We start from the raw sequence: 25612 nt of genomic DNA on the forward strand, positions 1-25612 counted from the left end.
TCTCGCTCCTTGGGGAAGCATACTGGTAACTCTATATATTATATAATAAGTGTACCATTAGTATTAAAGTTTGAGGGGGAGTAATCTTGATGAAAAATATGTGAAACTTTTGATCTTGCCCCTTATGGGAGCATACTGGTATATAAACAATGTACACGTATTACATGGCGTACCATTATCAGTATATCTATTACAAAGTAATTTGAACATTTCATTTATAAAAAAAAATCATGAAATTTTAATGGTGTATTCTATTCTGTTTGTTGTTGCTTCACAGATCAGCAATACACAGTTGTAAAATTCCTATTTATAGACAAGATGTGGATTGGTTGAAGATTTTTAAGGTTTTGATAATATCAGGATCATTGAACTGGGAATCAGGTGCTCTTATTCCAGTTTACACACAATAAGCTCGACTCTGCTGGATGCTAGTGCTGTATGATTTACACTGCAGTCCTTTGAAAAAAATTAAAATCCAACCAGAGCTCTATATTAAATGCTAGGGACAAAAAACCCATCATGCATAAGGTATGACTTTTGCTGACAATGATTCTCCTATTAAAAATGCAGAAGCAGATCAATAGGTGTTCGGAAGGTATGAAGCGAGATAAAAACCTTTTCCTGAATAGATATGTCGATAGAAGCCAACTGGTGTACGGCAAAAATAAGATCGGTTGTGACATTTAGAAATATCAATGGCTGGCAGATTTTCCTGATGTATCTCCATGCAGCACTAGATATATTTATAAATGATATTTCTAACCTTCTTGATAATTAATGGCATAGTTTGTCAATTAGCCAGCTGCATTTTGCTAATGCTTCTTGGGATTCTGTCTTTACTCTTGTTATTTAAAAGATCAAGTATGATTTAGAAATTTCCTTTAATCTTTTTATTGCCAATAGGGAAAAAGGAAGAACTGACTGCAACTACTTCAAAAACCACTTTATAATTCAAATGTATATCTTTGTGTGGCCTTGAGCCCATGACTCAAAATCTGCACCTAATAACTACATGCTGGTACTGTACCGTATTGTCTTTCATCACTTTCATCAAATTAAAATCTTATCTCAAAGAGAGAGAGAGAGAGAGAGAGAGAGAGAGAGAGAGAGAGAAAACTAGACACAATTTCCAATTATTACCAAATGAATAAGCAAGCCAACCAGTGTTCAATAAACAATCAGGTGAAATGATGACCTCTTATAATAAGTGATTACTTGTGTAGTTCTGGGTTTACTATGGCAATATAAACCATTGCAGCACAAATAAACCACTATCATCCTTGGAGGTTTTCCTATCAATTGTTGTTGATCTGCTTTTTCCCATCACTTTCACCAGTACATGTAGCTGTACACAGAGACAGGGGGCACAGCAGGACAGTGCACTGGATGCAGCCAGCTGCACTGGCTCAGGGTTGCGTTTTATGATGCTTAAGATCCCCATACAAAGTGCTTGTCAATGGCAGTGACTTAGATCACCCTCCAGTATAAAGACAGATAAGATTATAACCCTCCCAATCCACTCCTCTCAGCAGCATGCATTAGATACTTCGCAGTGGATGTAACAAAAAACTTGCCCATTCACTACTACAAGAAAACTTTTTTTCTCTTCCCCATCTTCATAATTTTACTGAAACGTAGAACAGTGCAAGCATTACAGAGAGCTTTCAAGCATAATCGCACAGCAGGGAAAAACAACTCATGTTAAATTATATGGATTACGAGCCTCCCTTCTACAAAAACAATGATCATTCTTTAAGAACTGACAGATCCATGCTTTTTGTGCTTTTCGCAGGTGACACCATCTTGGTCTGTTAGTTACAAATTAACAGCTTTCTGGCATATTGCTCCTTTTCATATCTCTGTAATATATAGGGCAAAAAAATGTCTCTCGCAGTATTTTCACTGTGCAAGTGTATTGCAAACTTTGGATAAGAAGAGGGCATATGTTTCATATTAAGTGAAGATGGTTGGTTATACCTTTAAAGTGATGTCTCGGCACTGCTGTGTACTGTCATTGTGAACACTGATGTAGCTGGAAAACGTCTCACCAAGGAAAATGTTCCTGTACAAATAAACAAAAGGTAAGAGTAAATATCTGAATGCTAGATTTTTATATATGAATAATTTAATAAAATTTTGAGCATCTTGAAATCTAAACAGAAAATATTGCTCAAACTTTAAACCTTAGCTACAGCAAAACATTTTTTTCAAAAGAAAATATCTAGAATGTCTGAAATTTTTCACTTCAACATTCTTAAATTCTTTTCATTTACAAAATGTTTTACATAATTACTCTGACTTTTCATACAATGAATAATCTTATTACTCCAAAAATTGTTTCAAAGTAACTTAATAATCTGTAGCACTTTGGTTTCCATCTCTATAGAATTCTTTATTCCATGTTCAGATAATTCTGGTTTTAATCAATAATAACTAATTATTAATTATATTAGAATTTACCCAAAATTTTGTGGCAAAGTTAATAAATCTCCAAGCCCAAAATAAGGAACCCCACTGGGCTGTGCAATATCCGATTCCTGAATTCCATGGAGTAGTTCCCCTTGAAGATCTCTAGTGTCACTAATTAGGGGGTGGTACGGCATAAGAGAGGGCTTGGTGAGCCTCATCACTAAAATCAGAGGATGCAAATTCATACTGCATTAACACATCAAAACAAAATTTAAAGAAAATTGATTAAAATATTGTCACTGTTATATGACAACTGACCATGGACAACATAGCTAACCTGGTTAGATGTTTAATTTTTTCAAATAATTGAATCAATTTTTGCTAGATCTTATAATTAAGTAAATCAAAGTACTTAAAGTACTGGAAAGCGCTAAGCCGGGAAGAAAGTGTTTAATCATAGACAGTCTCTTCTGCGGTATATTTTAGGGTATATCAATAAATTTAATGAAGTCTCTAGCTCACATCTTATCATACGTAAAAAGTAGCGTGTTCCAACATAATTTAATTTAAAGGGTGTTGTCATGGATGCCGATTCAAATGTCACAACAGTATTTCATCTTAGGTCACGTCAAAACAGGGCTAAGGAAAAATGGTTACCGATTTTTCCTTTGAATTTGGGCCATTTCCACCTGCGACAAGGGATAATCTTTTATGTAATGAAAAAGCATGTGTAAGGTGTCTGACGATCCAAGTTTTGTTATAATGCAAGATCATTTGAATTTTTTATGCATGTTTTTTTTTTTAAGGGGAAGAAGGTTGAAAAGTTCTTGACTTATGGTCTTGTGCTTTTTAAGCTCACGTGTAACTTCGATGTTACAAACTCTCACGCCTTGATGGATGCACATGTGTTTTTGCTAAGTTATTCCACAATACACAAACAAATGCATTTTTCCCCAAAAATTAGAATTGGAAAGAAATCATCATCATGAATGTGATGTCTTTAGGAGCACCCATATCCGATATATAATAATAATATTCATTAATTGAATTTACTCCCAATTTAATACGGTTAGAACAAATGTATCTGCATGCAGGATGACTTGAAGAAATATTTTCCCTACTGCATTGTTATGAGTTCTCCCGAGTACGACTTCTCCAGGGTACGACTTCTCTAGCATCCGCCAGTAGGTGGCGGTATTTCGGAAATGCAAAATCGAAAGTGGAAGTAGGATCAGAAATCTGGCGACAAAAAAGCGCTGCAGCTATGCTTAGCGCTTTAAAAAGGGAAAATAAGACAATAAAAATCTTAGCAAGTAGATATAGTTATAAATTGTCCGGCTCATCCACCAAGTATTATGACTACTATTTAGGCATAGTACATGCACAATATATCATGAGTATTTCCATCTATAATTGCTTATATCAGTACAGTAATAATTCAATGCAGTTGTTTGATCTTGAACTCCATGTACAAAGTATGTGAGAGAGAGAGAGAGAGAGAGAGAGAGAGAGAGAGAGAGAGAGAGAGAGAGAGAGAGAGATGTTGATGTTTATTTTGAAATAAAACTCCAAGGCAAGTTGTTGAAAAATAAATGAAAAAAAACCAAACTTCTCTCACTCTACAAAAATTTGGAATGCGTGACAATCATTAAGTGAACACCTGCTTTAGTTGAACACAATCTTTGCTTTCAAATGTTTTTTAGTGTACATGTATATGCAAGATCGTTAAAAAATTTCAACATTTATTAATCATTCAACTTCCAAGCAGAATGCAAATCTGCCAAAAAAAAAAAAAAAATTGAGTCATCACTCCTAAAAAGTAAAGATTTACCTAATGTTACAGATATCTGATGATATCACTTCAACATTTAACAAAATCTATGAGTGCAATCAACAGATACAAGTTTGAACCAGGTTTAGGGGAGAGAAAACTGCGTTTCTGAGCCTCGGGTAAATATCATGCATAGATGTTTATGCTTGATGTCATCAGTGTTGTGGGAGGGAGATCCATTTCAGATGTCTGCCACGATAATTTGCTGGCAGATTTGTAACAAAATGACAAAGAACATACTCTAATGCTACCACAAGAACCACAGCTAGAGTATTGGGGCTCATGCAAGTACTAAACTGACAAGTAGATCCATAATTTATCACACATTTCTGGTGAATTCTCTTCATTTTTTTAAATATGTGATAGCCATAAAAAATGAAGGAAAAGATTCTTCACAATTCAGTCGGCATTGGTGGATAACACTAATAGCAAATTTGCCCTAGCTGTCAAAGAGAAACATTAAACTAATTATGCTGCTATGATCAACTCTTAGCTCATTTTGGAACCGCACTACCCAAAAATATGAGAGCAGAGTTTGGAACACAATGAGTATACAAGCTCAACATACTGAAACACTAAACAGTAACTCTGCAAACAGCGGTGCTAAAGGAGGCACCTTATGACAGTAATGACATTCATCAGGATATTTAATAAATTGATTGTGATATGTAAATGCATAATGCGTGCAACAGACAATAAACCTCATATCTGTATCCACTGAATTCCCACATGGTTTCCTTCCTCGGCTTTTCAGCGAGGTTACTTAGGAAAAGGCTGGATTCAGATTCAATCAGGAGGGTGATAAATATTGAATATTATTTTTGATTTTTGCTCCTATCCATGCTACAGTTTCAATAATAGACTAGCCCCACTGGGAGTTTGTTTGTTAATTTGGAACTGATGTTTATACAAATATTGGCTGCCAATATGGCTTGATGTTCCTTGTATGGAAACAGTAGAGCAGAATTTGTACACTGTTTTAATTCACTTATACTGGTACATTATCTGACCATTTGTTAATTTATTCAAATGCTAAGGTCATAAACATTAAACTGTGATGACTTCAAACCATTTAGTTGATCTTGTTTTAGCAAACTCGATCTTGGAAAATGTACATCCTTTTCCTGTCTAGACTCTTACATGCATTTTCATGTTTATCACCAATTTAAATAATTTTGATGCATTCTGACCCCCAAAAAACAAAAATGTGAATGCAGTGTCTTAGCATCCAATGATGGTACAAGGCTTAAGGTGCCTTACTACATCTTGAAATAGTTTCTCAAATCAGTAGAAAATTACTTGATTATGATAGAAAGCATGATGGATAAGAAGTATATATGTCAAATAGGTGACAAAATATGCAATTTTAGATAAAAAATGATATTTTCAAAAATTTCATTCAGTAAACATAAACAAATGCCTCAGGTGGATTTGAACTCATGACCTGCGGTTCACAAGCCCCTAATACTTTAACCACTGTGCTATGATGATATACATCTGAATCGATTGATAAAAACAGTTTAACAAAACATTTAAATCTCCATCTTGTGACGAAGTGTCTTAAAAAGTATAAGTCTCGGTGTAGTGAAGTACCTTAAGTTAAATAAGCCCTACACATTGGAATGCAATAATCTTTTAGTGGACTAGATGGTCTTGACCATTTTAGAATATCGATACCCTTTTTACAAAAACCTTGGACTTTCTGTAGTTGTGTCAAATAGTAATGTGATGTAAGTCTATTTCATTGTTGGCCATTTTTTGAAATCAACAAGATTTGTCCAACTCTTACCCTTTGCCTAAAAATCTGTGCATTTCTCACTTCAAGCTGCTTGGTCCAATTTTATATCAAATTTTGTGATCGCTTTTAAAAGATGGTTATGCTAAGTACAGTATGTGTATAATGAAAGGCACTGCAGTAGTTTTCTCAGTCAATTATGCCATATTTCAATGAAAAAATGATGAACAAATTTTGTTTTAAAAATAAACATCACATGTTTTTTTTTTGTGCATCATATCAGAATTCGCCCCTGAAGTAGACACAGCTAAAGTTGAATTACGACTTTGACATCGCTACTAATAAGGGTAATCATGTTTTTGGCAAATCAAAATTAAACCTATATACACACTTTGCTAACTAAAATTTCGTAAGTTTGCTTTGTTTACAATCAATGCATAACATGCAGATTAAATAAAACTAATCATTTGGAGGGCGAAACCAAACGTTTTTTTTAAACATCCCCATAATGCAGTTTGGTTTGTTTTTTTTGGTTGCCAATGAAGAAAATATCTTATTTACTTTGAATATTTCTAACTTTGAAAGGAGACCAATTCTGCTGGTGTAAATAGGCAAAAGTCTATATCTTTCTAAGATAATTGGTTTGTATGGAAAATTATTTGAAGCTGTATTATAGTAAAACAATGGGACCATGCAGCTTTCAAATCAGCCTCATTTTCAGTTTTGTTTACAAAAGGCTCTATATTGATCTCCTCAAGAAGATATAAAAAATGTTCAAATTTCGAAGCTTAAATACCTGTATATGTAATTTTTTGAAGTTAAATATTTCCAACTTCAAATCAGAGACCTAGCAGCTAAACTTGTTAAGCAGCCATTCAATAAACCCAAATATCTACGACCTAGCATCAGCTATATATATAGCTGCTACGATCTTGAAAGCATGCAACCCTGATTGGTAATTTGTTGACCCTGCACCCAGCCTCCTTAGAAAGACTTTTTAATCTTGGAAGTAGGAGTGGGTGTCTAAGAGAGACATTTTCTCTCTCTCTCTCTCTCTCTCTCTCTCTCTCTCTCTCTCTCGTGCAAAGCCTGGTTGACCATTTGTCCTGGATATCTGGCAGTGTAAAGTCATTATTGGGGTCAGTGGTGTGATGTCTAGCTCAGCCATGTTTTGGTTTGTCTAGACCTTGCCAAATTGCATTACATGAACTGAGTTGGTGGGACAATAACATTATTTGACAACCAACCTGTTATCTCCTCAGCCAGGCTAATGTGCAGGAGTATTATCCAAATTAGAGAACTTGATAGTCTTATCCTTACAACAGTCAGAGGACTTAAGAAAAAAATATTACTGTAGTTTATGAGGAAGTGGGAATTAAATGAAATATATCCAGCACTTTAACTTGTACACTGTTGAAATCAATTCCTTCATCAAAGCTCATTATTGGTCAGAAGAATTCGTACCCTAAAGTTTTGCTATCTAAAGTTCGAACTGCAATATTTTTTCAAATTACTGTGATAATCTTTTCAGCCCAGGACAGAAGATAATTCTAGTCTTCGTTTTTTTTTTTTGCAAACCAAGTCTAAAAAATCAATTGAATATAAAAGACATGACATATAATTATATAGAGACATAGCACTCAAAGAGACAAGAAAATTGTCAAGAAGCTAACCACATAGCCCAAAGCTGCAGTAATGCTATAAGACAATAGCCGTGTTTTGGCATCAGTTTTATCGCAGTTATGATACTGCAAAAAATAAATCAAAATTGCAGGAGATGGAAACTATCGCTGATGATCTTTATACAGCAAATGAGTATGTTAGCTTTTTGGGGGTGGTAATTTTAAATGATCTTGAAAATATCAGTGCCACTTCACTTTAGTATAGTCTAACCTCAAATCAAACACTGGCAGTAGTTATTACAGCAAAACTTGAATATAACGAACATGATTATTACAGCGAATTTATGAATGTCCCGGCAAAGTTCTTATATGCGCCTATAGATAGAAAACTGTCACACATAATGAACATGGCTACTGTATAACAAATTTACAAGCTTAACAAAGTGATTTTAAGACTTCCAGTGGCCAAATTTTAACGTACCGTATTTTATCATTTCTGTAATGAATATTTGAAGACACAAAAAATTTAAGGAGGCATAAGTACAACTAAAATACTCGAATCAAATATTTTGAGAAAATGTTAAAAAAGTAGTGAAAAGGTTATATTTATTGACATTTTGTTGAAATGGCTGTGATTTTGATTTTATAACCTTTCGATAGTTTAAAGTACAGTAATCTATAAAATTATTCTACAACAAATTAACTAAAAGATTTCTTATGAATTCTCTATACTGTTATAAAAAAGTTTTTTTTATGGCCCTTGAAATTTGCTATAAATGAGGATTACTACACAGACTAATCTGAGATTCATTTAAACTGCACAGTCCACAAATATTTCAGTATTCATATAGACACTTGCCAAATTTGAGACCAGAAGGTAAAATCTCTTGTAAATGGCAAATTTCAGTACATGTATCATGCATGTCTGGCACAGCATTTGGTGTTTTTCTTCTTAAATTCAACTACTGACATATAAAAGTGGTGTAATAAGTCTCATATTTCTCAATTATTAGTCAAACTGCTTAACTTTAAAACTCTCTATCCATGTTTTCAAGAGTCAAATTTAAAGCCGTGATCATTGACAAAAAGTCAACTTTTTTGTACATTTACTACAGTAATGTATTTTGGAAAGTGAGAGTAATTTATAGCAAAATAAATATTAGTTGACCACCACCTTATTCTACATAAAAAATGAGGTTTATCTCCCCTTCTTTTAGACCCTCATTTCCACCTAGAAAAATAGCTAGCTCAGTGAGTACACTGATCTAAGTTTCAGAGTACATGTGCTGGCACTTTATTCTGACATCATTTATTGAGTGCAAATAAATTTAGCGAACTAGGCTATCAAACATTATAGACAATCAAATCTAAATGAGGGTTGCTGTGGGTAAGAACAGTGTGGTAATCCCAATATGTGTCCAAGGAAGTATACTATAAAAGTTTTCAATTAATCAATAAATGAATTAAACATGATCACGGTTAATTGAATTCATCCTACTTTGAAAACCTTGGAGCTAAATTCCAAAGGATTTTAATATTCAATACTAATTCACTTTGCTGATAATAAAATGTGTGCCACCATTAGAGGCCCTTAATAAAGAATTCCAGCTTGATTCTCTACCACAGAACGCCTACTCAATGATGTCATCTTTACACTCGGAAACGTTGCAGGGGGAAAAAAAAGTTTGAAGACGACAGCACCATGGGACTGAAATGGTTTCAAAATTTCAGAAAGCATGCAATCTCTAATACACAGCGGTGCAGTAGACATGAAATCAATGTGACAAAAGCACCATTTCATTGCCAAAGATTAAGGAAAAACTGGCACTAGGTGTCTGGATGTTCAAGCAGGCATTAGAAAAGAAACATTATGTCACAAAGTATGCTTTTGTTTAGATAAAACAACAATGTATTTAAAGTGTTTTTGTTTGGTTAATGTTCAACAATAAAAAAAAATAACCCCTACCACCATCCCCCCCCCTTTTATTTTTTTCCAGACATTTGATGGCATCTTTTCTGAAAACCTATGTGTAATAAATATAGAATATCACACTGCTATTTTTTTTAATTTTTTTTTTGGGGGGGGGGGTCCATAAAAGAATAAGCGAAACAGTTGAAAATTTAAAAAAAATTATGAAACTTAAGATAATACATGTATACAAATAATAGTGAATAAACTCCGATCTCAGTTAATCATCTTAAGGGACTTTGTATAGTTGTACTCTTTCTAGGGATCCAAAGGCAAAGTAATATGATTAACAATGATTTAGTTAGGTCAGATCAGGACAAACATAAGGTACCTCTTATTTCTTTTAAAGACACTATGACTGTATGGATTAACCTGCAGTGTTTGACATCCACTGTAAGTTTATTGGTCAAACTTTCTCAAGAAGAATTTGATTCTAAACCTTTTGGAACCTTGAACCCTCGACTAAACAATGGAGGTTTGATACAGATCTACAAACTGTTACATGTAGAAGCATCATCTTAGGTCAACTAAGAACTGGGTCTGATCGGGATTACAATAAGAAGCTCTCAGAGGAGAAAATAACAAAAAATCTTTTACCTCTTGAAGGTAAAAAAAACACATTCATTTGCATTTTTGAAGGACAAGAACCCTAAAATACTTCTAACAACAAAATCTATAGGATTTTTATAATTCAATGTGATCCATTGTTAAGACTTTACCATAAAGATATCATGGCTGCAAAACAACCATTCCATTAGACATGCTATTAGTTTTGCAGCCCTGGCTAAGAGTTTTGATGTCAGGTTATTAAACCATTCCTTCCTATCACAACACAATAGTCAGGTTGCAAAGCCCAGTCCATTTCCATTTAATCAGCCGGTCAAAATCATTATTAAGTTTGGAACTGACAGACTGACAAATAGACTTGCCGGTTAAAAGTGTAAGTCTTTAAGCAGGGATATGACAACCATCTACTATTCCACACACACGGAAAGAAATCAATTTCCACGAGTGCTCATTATCATCATGCTTCGAAATCGCATTCAATTTTGATCAATTAGAGAAAGTAAGGGGCTATGAGGTGTATCTGCTGTAAGTTTATACATCTGCAGAAATGTGGCTAGAACATGAGACTGCACAGCTCTGCTCGTCGTTAGGTAAGTGAGGATTTTCTTTGATGCAGTGTTCATACTGGCCTCTTGTGAACATGATTTTTCTAAGAGAAAAAACCTGTTAGCACATGTAGGTTTTTCTTTTTTTAAGTATATCTATCACTAAAAAAACAATACGAGTAAATAAGATGCTAGAAAACGTTGTTTTATTTTGAGGCATAAGTGACTATATTAATGTATATATTTCAACGTAATGATATCACAACTTCAAATTCTTGAGTTTTTTAATAGGGTCTTACAGTGTATGTGGTGTAAAATAATGGTTAATTATTATTTATGGTAATGATCTAAAACGTGATCAACTGTTTGAAATGAATTAGTTTAAAGTCATTTAGAAATAACAGCAAGAGCTGAAATACGTGAAAAATAATAATAATGTGAAAAATGTCCATCTTGAACAACCATTTCAAAATACTCTTGCTTTTGTTTTGTTTTGATAGAACTGTGAATATTGATCTGGGGATGCTAATAATATCCCGATTATCCCCGATCTATACTCTCCATTCTTAAATCTAAGATAGTACACAATTTCTCCAGAACTTAGATCAAAGATAGTTTTCATCACATTAGTTTTTTTTATTTTATTGATTGGACGGTATCTCCTTTTTCTCTTTCTCTCATCACCTTTATGTATTGACACTTAGTGTAAAAAAAGATCTCATTAAAACAACACGAATGGGGAAAAATGGATATACACATCTTTTATTGATGAGAAGGTAGAATATTTTGAAAAATATGGGGCATATAGGAGGTTCCTTCATCATAAAAAATGTAATAATTAAGATGCCAACATTGTTTACATTCTGTTTCTGACTGCAAATTAAAATATTTTCAAAGTAATGGGGCAAAAATAATCCATTATTTTTTTTGGTAGCAGGTGTCTGTTAAACATACCATCTTTAAATATGCTGTCATGGCTGGTTTTAATGTGGAATCTTTCTAACTTGTCTGTTTCATGAGAGGTTGGCATGTTGTGACCTTTGACATTAGAAATTGATGCTGACATTGTGACACTGACTTATTTAAATACATACATTCAAAGTCTTCAAAAACTTACAACTAGCTGTTTTGAGTGTTGTATGTTGCATGTGTATGGCGAGGCCATATAGGGTGTACCAGTATACATATATGCATCCCTCCCTGACAATCATTGAACTGTTCCTATATCCATACTGGCCAAAGATCAAGTCTAGCCAAGTACCATATCTTGCCACCACGCAATTTATGTGTTGATATAGTAGCCTAACAATGCTCTGGTAAAAAAAGTTACTTGGCAAAAATTGATCTTACTCTAGGAACTCAAAATTTTAGAGGGATTAAGTCTGAATTAAGGGGTCATTCTTTACAATCGTGTCTATTTCATTAATAAAGAGACAATTGCATTATTTTAAAAATTCTGATGAAATTGTCTGTAGGTTATGGCAAAATATTATGTACCAGTATTATACAATCCAGAAGCATAAAAGTAGAAGCAGTTGGTCAAGAAAAGTTTTTCAAATTAACTGCTGCCATGACTTTCTCATAAATACTAGCTCAATTTTTACATTGTGTATTCCTTAGGTTTTGGGTACATGACATAAAAATGAAATTTATCTACATACTGCAGTGTAATGGTATGCTTTTAAAAATTGTATTATTTCTTTTAAATGCAGGCATGATCCATTTCTTTCATACAATTCATTTATCATACATTCAAACGTGTGCATCTGTAAATAAGAACTACATGTATTAATTTGCTTTGATCAACATGAAAATGTAGCTGCACCAAATTGAATTATGTCTACCTGTGACAAATGCCATGTGTTATAATATATGTTCCTGGCATCTCACAGTTCCAATATGTCCAATGTCTCAAAATTTGAAAAACATTGAATTTCTTTTTACATGTACAAAATTTGGGGGGGGGGGGGGGGGGGTCTGAAAACTCCAGAGATAATTCAAACAGATGATCAAAGATTTTGTTTCGGACAAGCAGATAGTTTAAGTTATTGACTTACATAACATAATAAAAAGTCCTCAAGGATTAAAAGACTACTGAAGAGTCGTTAACTTCAGACAGCATTGACAATCAAAGGACCTAACCTGTAAAATGCACGACCCTCAGATTACTGGATAAATGTTGCATGAGCTTAATGAATGCAATTTAAATTTAAGATTCTCAGTCTTCATGCTCTTACTCGTATAAACCCACGTGAACTCTGGGTCACTGTGAGGTGAAGGTCACAAGATATTCATTTATTTTAAATAGCCAACTGTTTTAATGACTGCTTTTAATTTCATATTGACAAAATTTCAGTAAAAATGAATAAATTATAAAACCCAACTCAATACTAAAAATTCCTTATATTACGCAAGTACTTATTTTCTGCGATCCTGCTGTTTTGTATCAAATCGCAAGAATATAAAATAGCGAACACAGAACTTTTTCCTGTATTTCTTATTGATCTCATATTCTGAATAAATATTTGTGAAGATTGTTTCTCGCGATTTAACGCAGATATTAATTCCTCGCATTTAAATAGGAATCTACAGTAAAAGTTTCCTTTAAATCTTATATCTAACATTGACTTGTGCACATTTTCAAAAATACAGGTAATATTTACATCAAGAATTAGTTGAGGAATCTTATCTGAACTATATCTTGTAACATCCAAGTCAAGGAAAAACATGACATTGATCAGGTCCCAGATCAAGTTCACATGACCTTAAAGTCAATATTTCTGTAGGGGGAAATACTGGGTTAAGAAGATGTAATGGCATCTTGCATAGGATGATAGTGTAATTTAATCTGCTATTCGTAATCGTTCCCAATTCATACAATTGTGTGTATAAATGAGTCATATGAAGTCAATTACACCGATATTTTCCAACCCTCCTAACAAGTTTCAACTAAATTGGTTTAGTTTTTTCTGGCCTTTTTTCCACAATACTCAATTATGCCATGTTTGTGATTTCAATTATCACACCCTCAAGACTACCACATATGATAAATGCATTGCCCCATTCACAACACACACAAAGAAACAATTTTGGCTTCCAAAATCAGAAATGTAGGAGAGCAGAGTGTGTAATAAGCACTGTACAATACACAATAGAAGAGGATTTAATATATTTATCTCCTGGTTTCTAAAAATGTTCTCTGTCATTGAATTGGAGTTTTATTGTCCAATGGAGCTTTAACATTCATTAAAATAAAATCAGGCCTTGTTGGTCGTGAATTCATGTTTACGCTACATAGTAAGTAAATACTTTTAATGGAAATGGCTTTAGAACTCTGAAAAGAAATGTCTACTAATATTTACTTCTTCCTTATTCCACTCAGCATTTTTGAAAAACTTGGTTGATAAATACTCTGAAAGGAAAGCTATTGAAATAGGAACAATCAGCTTTACATATATTTTTCTGTCTTGAAGCCTTTAAATAAATAATCCTGTCACTGCCGATTCCAGTCACAACTTTACAGGGAAAAAAAAATCAACTACCGAAGGTATATAGATATAATCAATGTATAAATTTTTCCTTTGAGATATTTTAGCTACCGGTAGTATATTGGACGGGTTCTAGATACAGGATAGAACTTTGTGAAAGCATTTGTTGTGATTGAGGTGAAATGGATTTAGTGCGGAAAGGATTAATTAATAAAAGCGGGATTTACATAGTAGCAATTTAAATCAATTTGGTAAGTGTATCAAGTTTATTGATGATATTCGATGACCAGTCTTCAGAGATCATATTTAGACAAAGTAATTCACTTAGCTGAGGATTCTTTATAGGCCACAATTCAAACAATTCTGATGTGTTTATTCTAGCAATGCTTGTGTTTATATAATGACAAATTAGAGTTGTCTTTCTTTAAACTCAAACAAGCAGCAAATTTGAAAGTTTTTGCATTCGTTATTCTTTGAATGAACAAATGTCACCTTCTCTAAAGCTTAAAATTGTATCAAGTCTGATTAATTAAATCAATCAAATCATCTTTTAATTTTTATGCCCTCCAGCAAATCATGATGAAAGGACCAAATAATTAGTCATTGGTTATATAGGACCATCCATTACAACTTCAGCATGCGGAGAATACATGCAGCTTCATATTTTGATAAATATTTTTTATGCATGAATGTTAACTATTTGATCAACAAACAGACCCTTGAAATCATTTGATATGTTCAATCTTAATCTTGTATCAACTGGCAATAATTACAGACAAAAACAGGCAAGCAGGATGAGACGATTTGCATGCAACTAAGACATTAAACGGTTTGAAAAGTACACCAACACTCCCCTTAATGTCTCTGACAAACAGACCTCTTAGTCAATATGTAAAAACTGATCATTCACTCTTGGCAAACTTTTGGATTCCGAATTCATTTCAAATTCACTGAATTTAATTTTTGAAATATGGCTGTGAGGACCATTGATTATTGGGTTGTATCAGGATGGGGATTCTAAAGAGACATGGTTTGAATAATGAACTTATCTGGAAATCCATCCATCAGTTTTCAACAGCAATTATTTTAAAATGTAAATTACAAGAACAAAAAATTGTACCATTTGACTTCTGTGAATTAATGATGTTTTTTTTTAACAGAGATGGAAAAAAAGCAATTTCAACAAATGTATTAATAAATTATTCACTTTTCATTACTTGATTCTTTTGCATGGTTGGTAAACAAAATTAAGTTATTGAATATTTTTTCCCTTTTGTATTTCAGGTATATTGGAGCATGACAATGAAGATCAAAACTTAACCTTATTTTCACCGCAGAACTGAATTTTTTATTTCGGGAGGGACACACAGCATATAGAGGTGAACACAAATCTACAGGTATCCGTGTTGGACTTTAAGCAAGGGTATTTCCATCATCAACGGAGACAGATATTTAACTATAGTGGCCAGCTTTCAAAATTCAATCAATACTTCACTCCCAGGATTCTGGTGAATTTTATTGAATTTTAGGTTGGAACTTCATTGAAATTTATGATCAACACACATGTGATAATACAGCGTTTGTCTCTAAATTACGGAGATCGGAAGCATTTTATATTTGATTCTGGAAATGTCAACAGAGCACTCAGGCAACAAACTCACCACTCGACATACCCTTCTGATTTTTTTCTCTTTCAAATGAAGATTTCATCATGAAACAGCAGGAGGACTATTGATTGAGTGAAAGAAGTAAAAAGAAGGAAAACTAATTAAGTAATGTTAATCTGAACAGCGTGAACCTGGGAAAGGGTAAATAAATTGGGAGCATATAAAAAATAGATCACAGTTGATTATATACCATACATTGAGATTTACCAAACTTCACTGACATCTTGGAAGGGTTTGCTGGAACTGACGTTAGTACCAACTGCTCAGAAGAGAGACAAAACATCTTCTGCTATGATTATATTGCTATAATATGTTTATATAAATGGGAGGAAATATTACGACAGTGCGTTGTGAATGTTACTGTTTCCAAGCAGCTATCCATGTATTATAAAACAAATTCTGCAAAAAGATGAAGGTAACACATTCTACTACAATTGAGTTAAAACAACTTTTGTGGTTATGATGTATTGGAATCTGGCTTTTGAAGTGCACAAAATCCCAAGTGCTTGGGCAGGAAAGGTGTAACATCATCACTAAATGATTTACCTGAAGTGGCTCTGATGCACACCTTAACAGTCTGCTACAAAGGGGAGTTGTAAACAGTGAGATATCAAGAGGATTATACTTTTACTACAAGTTCACCAGTGAAAAATTGATTTTTATTTGTGTACGTGTTTGTGTGTGTTTCTTAAAAGTGCAATTCTTTTTCAAGGGGGTAATGGAAACTTATTTACCAAGCATTGGATAATTCGTCGATGGGATATTATTAGAAATCATTTCCTGCTTCGAAACAATAATTCGCTGAATCTCCCCTTTCTTGAAAATTAATAAATTAAGTGTTATTATCGAAAAGTGCCAATACAATGTTATGATCTGACATACAAGAACTGATTACTCTGCGCGGTGACTGTAGAAAGCTGGGCTCGTAGATCCTGCACTCTGGCAATGCCAATAATCGACTGCAGAGTCCTCCTTGTAGTGGCTCTCACCACTTTATTATGTTTTAAGTGTGCTTCCCAACAAATGGCTCCCAATGTCTCCTACTCCGAGACCAATGACACCAGCCTCAGCAACATGACCTTGGTGCCCTTGAGATCTAACTCCAACTCCTCCCCGAAGTATAATGGCACTGTGTCTAACATTTCCAGTCCTGACTCTCTTACATTCCAGCATCTACCTCACTCCCCTATATGGCAAAATGAAACGTTCCGTTTTTTCTTTAACCCTCTTTCAATCAATGACTTAGTGGTGGCGTCTAATCGAACGGTCGATTTCAACTGCACTTCCAATAATATTCTCCAATATGTCAACAACGGCACGGGAAGCCAGTCAGGGAATTTCTCACAGACTAAAGATAGACTTGACTTTTCCAATATCAGTCTTATAGTAGTAATACAGGCACATGACAGAGAGATAGTGGGCCTCCTTCTAACCAAAGACACTCACGATGGAGAGACACACAAGAGTGAGAAAATGGCTGAAGAACAACCCGTTACTTCATCGCTCATTTACAAATCCATCCAGCTGAACTCTGCAAATAATTTCACTGTTTTGGCAATGCATATGGGCTATGCCACGATGTCCGTAACACTGACAGACACCAATGATTTAGAGATGGTTAAGCAGGGAGCCTACCAGACACTGGCACATGCAGAATATGACATACAGGCGACCAGGGCCGTCAGACCTTCGGACTTTGCTTTTAATTGTTCTGCAGCAGCTATTGCAATATTAATAAGCTTTGGAATTGGATGTGTGACAGATACAGATAGCCTGAAAAAACAGTTGAAGTTCCCAGTCTCCTTAGTGGTGGGATTCTGTTGCCAGTTCCTTATTTTGCCTGTGGTAAGTACATCAAATGGTAATTAATCTCTAGGGTTTTAATTAATTTTGCTCTGACTTTTAATTACACAAAATCACAATCCTTGGATTTTTTTTTCCCTAGCTGATAGGCAGGACAGTTCAATCAAATTAGCTTAGCAAGTTACCTGCTTGGTACATTTTATACTGGTTAAGTCTCATGAGAGATGTCAAGCAATACCGCAAATGGTCTGAATAAACCTTGATAGGATTCTAAAGGCATTTAGCTAAATGTCTGCAACCTGCCAACCTGCATGGGAATGTTTTATTACGATTCTAATAGCATTATTCAATCCTGTGTAAAGAAAATGATGTGCAGACAAAAAAGTCCAAATCTGGGATTTTCCATCTGAAGGAGAAATCTTATTATTACTCTTGCTTGTGGTCATGGCCAAGCTAGATTTTATACCATGGCCATTTCCTTGTTATAACTAGGTCGGTAATAACAACCTCAGCTCTATAATACATGGATAAAGCAGCAGATGAAATCTTCCACCACTCCTCATTTGGACATATCAAACCCTTTTTTTCAGAAATTACTGTATCAAGTAAATCACTGCTAGTATGATCAACAGAAATGCAAAGCAGAGAGCAACCCAATCAATAGAATGGTAGGGTTATTTCTTTCAGCCCGATGGTAGTATACACGCTTAAAGGAAGGTGTTTATCGATCACAAAAATACAGGCATTTTGTATCTCGATTTCAAATAATGACATTTTTTTCCATTCCAAATGAAAAAAAAAGAAACTAGCCACTTACAAAGAAAAATAATTTTCAGAGAATGGATGCTGGTGGTTTGTATAAATTAGGTACAATGACAAATTCTGAACAAAATGTCATTTTTGTGTATATATACCTAGACGGTGGGCTGAGGGTTGGTTGGTTCTGTACTTCTACAAAAACAGCTCATTCTTATGTTATCCAATCAGATGCATCACTTTCAATTCAAATCCACTTAAATAATAACAGATTTTGGCATGGAAATGGTGAAAAAATCAACAGTTTATAACTTAAAAGGGATTCAGATACATGGAAAAGGTCATACTCAATAAAGCCTAAAACACAAAGAGCAAGTTGTCATGACTGCAGGCTTACAAAAAAAATTGTTAAGGTGGCTCACTACACCTTGAAATATTCTCTCAAATCAGCAGAAAATTACTTGATTATGATAGATATCATAATGTATAAGAAGATTATGTGCAATTTTGGATGAAAAAATGAAAAAAAAACCTCGTGATCTGCAGTTCAGAAGCCCAATACTTTAGCCACTGTGCTATGACGATATACAACCGAATCGAACGATATAAACAGATTAACAAAATATTAAAATCGCCACCTTGTTACGTAGTGTCTTAAAAAGTATAAGTCTGGGTGTAGTGAGGTACCTTAATGGAACATCTTTCAGGGTCAAGAATGGTTTTTTTTTTTTTTTTTGGGGGGGGGGGGGGGGATACGTGTCAGTGAGGGAATGAGGGATGCTTGTTTCCTCGTGTCTGTTTTATTAATTCACCCCATTATGATATGAATTTAGACCACCTCTGGATATTACAGAGAGGGGGTAAAGGCCCAACATCCTTCCTCCTGGATCTGTGTAGCTTCTTGCCAGTAACAAAATATTGTCAAGTCATTCATAAGAAAATTTCTTATCTACATGTAATTAAATTGATAGCAATAACATCATATATCAAATCAACTGTCGTTTGCAGGTGTGAAGTTTGCTTTTTGGTTTATCTATTTGTCCATCCATAAATTATAGGGAAGATGGTATCATTATGTTTGAACAACATCTGGTAATACAGCCACAAAAGGCAAATAAGTCTTTAAAAAAAACAATCTAAACAACAGCTTGTTGAAACAAAAGCTAAAATTTTAATAAAAATGTAATTTGATTCATCAGAATCATCTCTGACCATGTTGCTAAAAATTCAAACAGCTATATAGTGCCAGCATATGTATCTGCATCTTGCTGTGATTTTTCCCTTTTAAATAGACATCATTGATGCAATAAAAGATATCCCTAACACACCGTAATCAATGTGCACCATTTTTCATGTAGGTTGCAAACAAAAACTTTGTTTTCAATTAGTACATGTATTAAACTGGACAGTACTTAGTGGCATTTTTCATGTACAGTGTTATGTGTAGAAAAGTACTATAGTCTGCAAAAATAAGATATTGTGAGAAAATAATGATTTACACAAATCCGGATTTTCTCTTTTCCAATCCGGCTAAGAGGTTGCATGAGATGGGTAGTTTATTAGGTCGGCAAACCTGAGCTGACACCAGACTGTGATTAATTCCTTCTGACACGTAATTTATCCAAAATACTGCAAAACGCAAGGCATGCATTGTAAAAGTCAGGCTCAATTTATGAACATAGCTGATGATTTATTGAAAATTAATCAATAAAACATGAAGTGACTATTCACAGTATTGATTCAATATTGCAAAAAAAGGATTTTCAGCTCAGACTGGCTGGAGAGCAAGGTAAACTCAGAAATTTGCAGGAAAAAAAACATTCTCTTGAATTTATACAGCCCAAGCAAAGATAAAACAAGAATCATTTTCTGGCCACCATAGAAGGAGCAAGTCACAAAAGTGACAAATTTTACACCCAGCACAGCATACAGCCAGATTGGTGCAAGCTTTTGCTGGCTGCTGAAGATCTAATTGGATTGTGTGGGTTTAGCTGGCACCAGAGTCAGTGACATTCTGTCTTGCCCTCCAGTGGAACCAAATCATATAAATATCGCCTCTTGCTGACTGCAGTCCTATCTTAATGCCGCAATTAGGTTATTATGAGTGTTAAGAAATCCTCGGTGGTAAAGACACATACCCATAATAAGTTTGTATACAAGGTTCAACTGACAATTTCCTGAACAAATTTATTCCTTTAGCCAATCTTTGTATCCAGGGAGCAGTGGAAATTGTTCAGATGTGCATTGATTTTGTAATGGCCCATATCCTAGAAAGGCAGGATGCATGGTGGCTCTCTTTCTAGACAGAACAAACCACAAATGCTTCTTCTATTCCAGTGCAAACATCTCAGCAATACATGGTCATCAATAATAGCTACCAACAGAATCTGTAAATGTGTCTATCAATCCTGCCATCTTAAATGTCATAATGAATGTATCTCCCGTGGCCCTTTACGATTTATGATTATATTTTATGGATTATTATGGGCTAAGCACAGAGTATTCCTAATATATTTAATATTTTTCCCCATTTCCTACATTCCCTTGGTCTCAATTTAATCAAGATGAAAAGTAGTCCAATTGTTGAATATTGAATGTAGTGTGTGTCTGATTCATTGCTTGCGCGATTGTTCTGAATCCTAAGCTGACGATGACTATCAATGTTCTTTTCCAGCTTGCCTTCGGGATTGCCATGATGTTGCCACTAAACAATGATGTGAGATTCGGGTTGCTGTGTGTTGCCTGTGTGCCGGGAGGAGGATTGGGCCATGTTGCTGTGATTCTTGGGGATGCAGATCTTCCATTAAGTTTAGCCATGAATCTCATTAGCATTGTGGCAATGTTAGGTAATTGTGTGTTTCTTTTTTCTCCCCTCATATCAATCTACATTTAGCACATCTATTTGGAAACAACTAATTTAAGACACTGCTGTGTTTGCATTGTCTGAATGCATATTTATCATAAAGTTGAACTTCGATATCTCGAACACTGCTATCTTGAATACAATGGATATGTCAAAGTGATTTGTTAAGTCCCAACTACTTATTTTTTTAGTATTCTACTCTCGATATCTCGAATATCTCGAAGTTTTTAAACAGTCCCATCTAGTTCGAGATAACGAAGTTAGACTGTATATATATTCTCTGACTAATTTGAGACTACAGTCAGTTAAATGTCTTATACATGTATTCTACAAAACAATAAATGACCAAGTTTTGATAGCACAGTAAAGAAACTGTGGATATTAGATAGGTACTTCAATATCAACACTACAATATAGGGCAACCAATCTCAAAGTAATGTCAACATGTCAATAATGCTAGAAATAATCTTTTGTTCTGAAACCTGAGATGAAAACTAAAGCAATATTTCATTCCTATCAGTATATGAACTCTTACTCAAAGTCACTGAACTCTAGCTATTATATGAACAGGTATGTGTGTTTGACAGTGATCCACTGTCAGCAGTAAGACCAGATTATGTTGAACAACACATGTAATAACAACAGTGGACTTGTGTTTAAAGTCATTTCCAGAATATTGTCATTATATACATGTAAATCAAACTGGGGTTGTACATCTGTTGCATTTAGTAAAAACTTGTAGGCTTCTTAAAATCTAGACTTGCGAATTTGCTGAGAATTTCAACCAACTGTAGACATTTACTTAATGATGCAAAAGTCACATTAAGAGAATTGCTGCTACAGTTAATTATCATAATTACATTAATCAGTCCAGTCTGGGGGCTTCGTAGCCAGTGCTTTCCCCATAATCATGCTACCATCGTGCCCTCAAAGCAAATTGCAACAGTATAGATTGAGGAGTATTGCTCAGAAAGCAATAAGCCTTGTTTGAAGCAATAGTCAATGTAATGACATAACCAATTCCATTGTTTATCAAATTTAAAACTGTTGCTGGCTAAATCAAGAGACATATCTGAAGAACATGTCTTTAAATAGAAAAACTCAAAAGTACATCTTCCAGCATAATTTTTATGTTAATTACAATATTTTTATCAGTGAGCTTTGTGAAGTGACATCAATTTTCTTAACAGAAATAGACGATTAATGTTAGCATCAAAAAGTATCAGACTCCCACCAAAGACTGACAAATACAACTAATATCGTTACAATTTGACAAGTGTCTCTGTGCCGTAATATAATTAACCAGAGAAGGTGACTTTGATACAAATGAAACACCAATATAGAAACAGTGGCGATCAATCAATCGTCGTTTTTCCATAATCATCCATTTGATTCTCTGCAATGATGGAATCAGAGAAGGGACTGACGTCAGGAACACTGCTTGGTACACACTCTCAATCATTTTAACGACTCAAATGCAGACAATTTCAAACATAATTAGACTTCATTGTGTCCACAATGTAAACGATGGAGAATCATTTTTCCTCATTAACTGTGTCTGTTGTAATAATTAACACGGAGAATATTATAATTTAGAACTACTACAAAAAAAATTCTGCACGCAATGGTCTACCGAAAGTTCATAGAAGCATTTCTGGCAAAAAATGAATTGCAAACAAGTTTAATTTAAGTTAATTACCTAAACAAAATATTGATAGTTTGGACACTGATTATATGCACTTAAAGAATGCATGTTTTCAGGAGTACATACTCAGGAAGCTTTGTGTTTTCAACATTAAAACCAAATAGCAGCATCATGATCAGAGAATGGCATTCAAAAAGCCTGATCAAGAATACACGTGATCATTTCCCTGTTACATAAAGGGGTCTAAATTACGAGCATCAGTATTCAAAATTAAAAATCCTCAAACAACACAAGAGTATGGTTACACAGTACATTTCATCAATCTTTGGTTAGGAACACAAGCATAAGTAATTAATAGTTTTCATGAGAACTACCATTCGCCAGATAATTTGTTATTACTTTTCATGATAATTTCCATTAGCGTTATAAGTTAAGCAGTGAATAATATCTTGCATTAACAGTCTGTGATTTTGTGTGCTATATTGGGCATACGTCCAATTCATGTTGATTCCAACTAACTGGAATTTATTAGGCAGTAGTCCTATGACCATACGTAGAATGAAATCCAGACCTTTGAATCAATAGTTCTACTTCCTTCCGGGCAAATAATGTCGCTGGTTCATGCAATTTTTACATTAGTTCTGAGATTATGACTATAAGGCTAATATTCACCGTTAACAGGCTAATTAAAACAGAATTCATTGGTGCAGGACATTTCTGATTGGTGGAATTGGACTGTCAATACATTTACATCAATCTAGATAAGTGGAACCAAGATTTATCGCGGACTTTTTTCCCAAACAGACAATTGGACACGGACATTTTACTGACCCAAATCACACATGCAAATATTGTCGCATTCATTTAAAAACATTTGAATACAGAGTGAAAATATTCTCTTTCTGACTCACTGACAGACAATGTTTTAAATCATTAGAATTTTATTTGTCTATGGTTCTTACTTACAATTCATGTAATACATAAAATGATTTAAAAATTTCATACTGTCTTTTCATTAGAATTAATTTTATTTTCATTTTTTTTGTAGGCACAGCCCCTCTGTGGATATTTGTTCTTGGACAATACTTTTACCGCGACCACAAAGTCATTCCGATATACAACTTTGAAATCTGGTTGGCTTCAACCTTTTTTGCTTACACAGCTGGACTTGTGATTAACCGGTTTAAGCCGGCTGTGGCAGATGGGTTACTAACTTGGATTATAAAACCATTGATGCTTCTGGCATCCATACTTTACATAACACTTGGTGTGTATATCAACATGTACGTTTTTGATCGTATCAATGAATATGCAGTTCTATCCGCTTTCCTTCTACCTCTCAGTGGCTTTACAGTCGCCTACATTACCGGAAAAATATTCCGACAAAAAGACTCCTTTTGCAAATCCATGGCATTAGAAACTTCCAGTCTGAACGTTCTAATTGTGTTAGCAGCAATTCGGTTTTCCCTAGCATCAAATAAGAACAGTGCCGATTTCGCATCAGTGGTTCCTTTATGGGTGATGTTCACAATTCCAGGAATATATGTGTTATTAGCAATATTAAGATTCTTCAAAGGTTGTATAGGCAACTTTCTGGAAAGTAGGAAACAGCAACAATTTCGACATTTTAGTATCGCCTCTGGTATTGTCAATCAAGCCAATATGGCGGCCCTTTCCGCCCCTCTGTTTGTGACAGAGGTTACGGACGATGACCAGGGGTCCGTTAGTGAAAAAATCACTGTGTTATAGCACAACTATATGAATAGATAACCTAATAGTCAAACTCTATTAATTTATTATAACTTTGCATTCTTGAGGAATATTTATTCAGCATACAAACTAGCCAATTTTACTCTAGTTCTTTCTCTCTGTTCCAAGTGAAAAACAACGATTTGAAATATCTTTCCTTTTCTCTGCACATGTGCACTTGATAGATTTGGAATTTTTTTCCTTTTTAGTTTATTGTATCACATTTTGTAATCCATGTTATAGATATTAAAAGAATAGTGAACAAAATCATATGATTTTCATAAAAGAACTAAATGGTTTGAAAACTTCCGACTCAATCAGGTTATCGTATTAACTATATAATTATCATGAATGAATCATTCTTTAAGAATGATGTGCAAATAGTTCCATGGTTTATTGAAAACATGGTTAGATCTGTCATCAATATCCTATTACAGATTTAATATGACAGTTAATTTTCTTAATCCATATGTATACATGAGAGTTCAGAAAAAGAATGTGAATAGCTCAATAGCAGCAAATCAAGGTCATTTGAATTCCAGAAATAGAGACAAATACTAAACTTTTAACTTTTGTACAAGTACTTTCTTTGAGCCTAAAACACTATAAAACTGTAGTATGATAACGTGTCTGATTATGAATGACAAACTACTTATCCCAATTTTTAATTGTAAAATTTATGCATTGAACATAAAAATTATAAAACTTTTAATTTTTGTAAATATAACAGTACCAGGTAATTATTTCTGTGAGTTTAATTTCCAAGTAATGTATTGTACAATAATAATTATGTTGGTCAGTGGTTTTAAATACACCTATAACATGAGAAAATGGGAGATATTAAAACCACAATTATTAATAGATTTTTGGACAAAGGAAATAAGTCTTTAAACCAGACATTCACATTAATATTACAGTTGAACCTTGATATATCCCGAACACTGATATCTCGAATGCAATGGA

General features: G+C 34.1%; 2 protein-coding genes across 4 annotated transcripts in view; one reads left to right on the forward strand and one right to left on the reverse strand.

Moving 5' to 3' along the window:
• LOC128165509 (trafficking protein particle complex subunit 13-like) overlaps window positions 1-25612 on the reverse strand; it is a 44698-nt gene that overhangs the window by 10505 nt on the left and 8581 nt on the right. Inside the window, exons 2-3 of the mRNA XM_052830129.1 lie at window positions 2461-2629; window positions 1978-2062 (exon numbers count right to left, since the gene is read on the reverse strand). Of these exons, the coding sequence (XP_052686089.1) occupies window positions 1978-2062; window positions 2461-2629 (254 nt within the window). The remainder of the gene's footprint in view (window positions 1-1977; window positions 2063-2460; window positions 2630-25612) is intronic.
• LOC128165508 (sodium/bile acid cotransporter 5-like) lies at window positions 1936-24916 on the forward strand. Of its 3 annotated transcripts, none has more exons than XM_052830126.1 (4): window positions 1936-2081; window positions 15451-17678; window positions 21067-21238; window positions 23949-24916. In XM_052830126.1, exons 2-4 carry the CDS (start codon window positions 16779-16781, stop codon window positions 24647-24649), a joined length of 1773 nt encoding a protein of 590 aa, XP_052686086.1. In that variant the 5' UTR covers window positions 1936-2081; window positions 15451-16778; the 3' UTR covers window positions 24650-24916. The 3 variants fall into 3 exon arrangements, with proteins under 3 accessions (XP_052686086.1, XP_052686087.1, XP_052686085.1); XM_052830127.1 differs by lacking the exon at window positions 1936-2081 and adding an exon at window positions 10548-10723; XM_052830125.1 differs by lacking the exon at window positions 1936-2081 and adding an exon at window positions 14239-14417.

The sequence above is a fragment of the Crassostrea angulata genome, chromosome 10 (genome assembly GCF_025612915.1).
Source record: "Crassostrea angulata isolate pt1a10 chromosome 10, ASM2561291v2, whole genome shotgun sequence".
NCBI classification, from domain to species: domain Eukaryota; kingdom Metazoa; phylum Mollusca; class Bivalvia; order Ostreida; family Ostreidae; genus Magallana; species Magallana angulata.

What these genes read in the sequence shown, in the direction of transcription:
- LOC128165508 (XM_052830126.1), top strand. Translation starts at nt 16,779, where the DNA reads ATGCCAATAATCGACTGCAGAGTCCTCCTTGTAGTGGCTCTCACCACT. An exon ending in AGTTCCTTATTTTGCCTGTG is followed by an intron (nt 17,679 to 21,066) that starts GTAAGTACATCA and finishes GTTCTTTTCCAG; the next exon opens with CTTGCCTTCGGGATTGCCAT. An exon ending in TAGCATTGTGGCAATGTTAG is followed by an intron (nt 21,239 to 23,948) that starts GTAATTGTGTGT and finishes TTTTTTTTGTAG; the next exon opens with GCACAGCCCCTCTGTGGATA.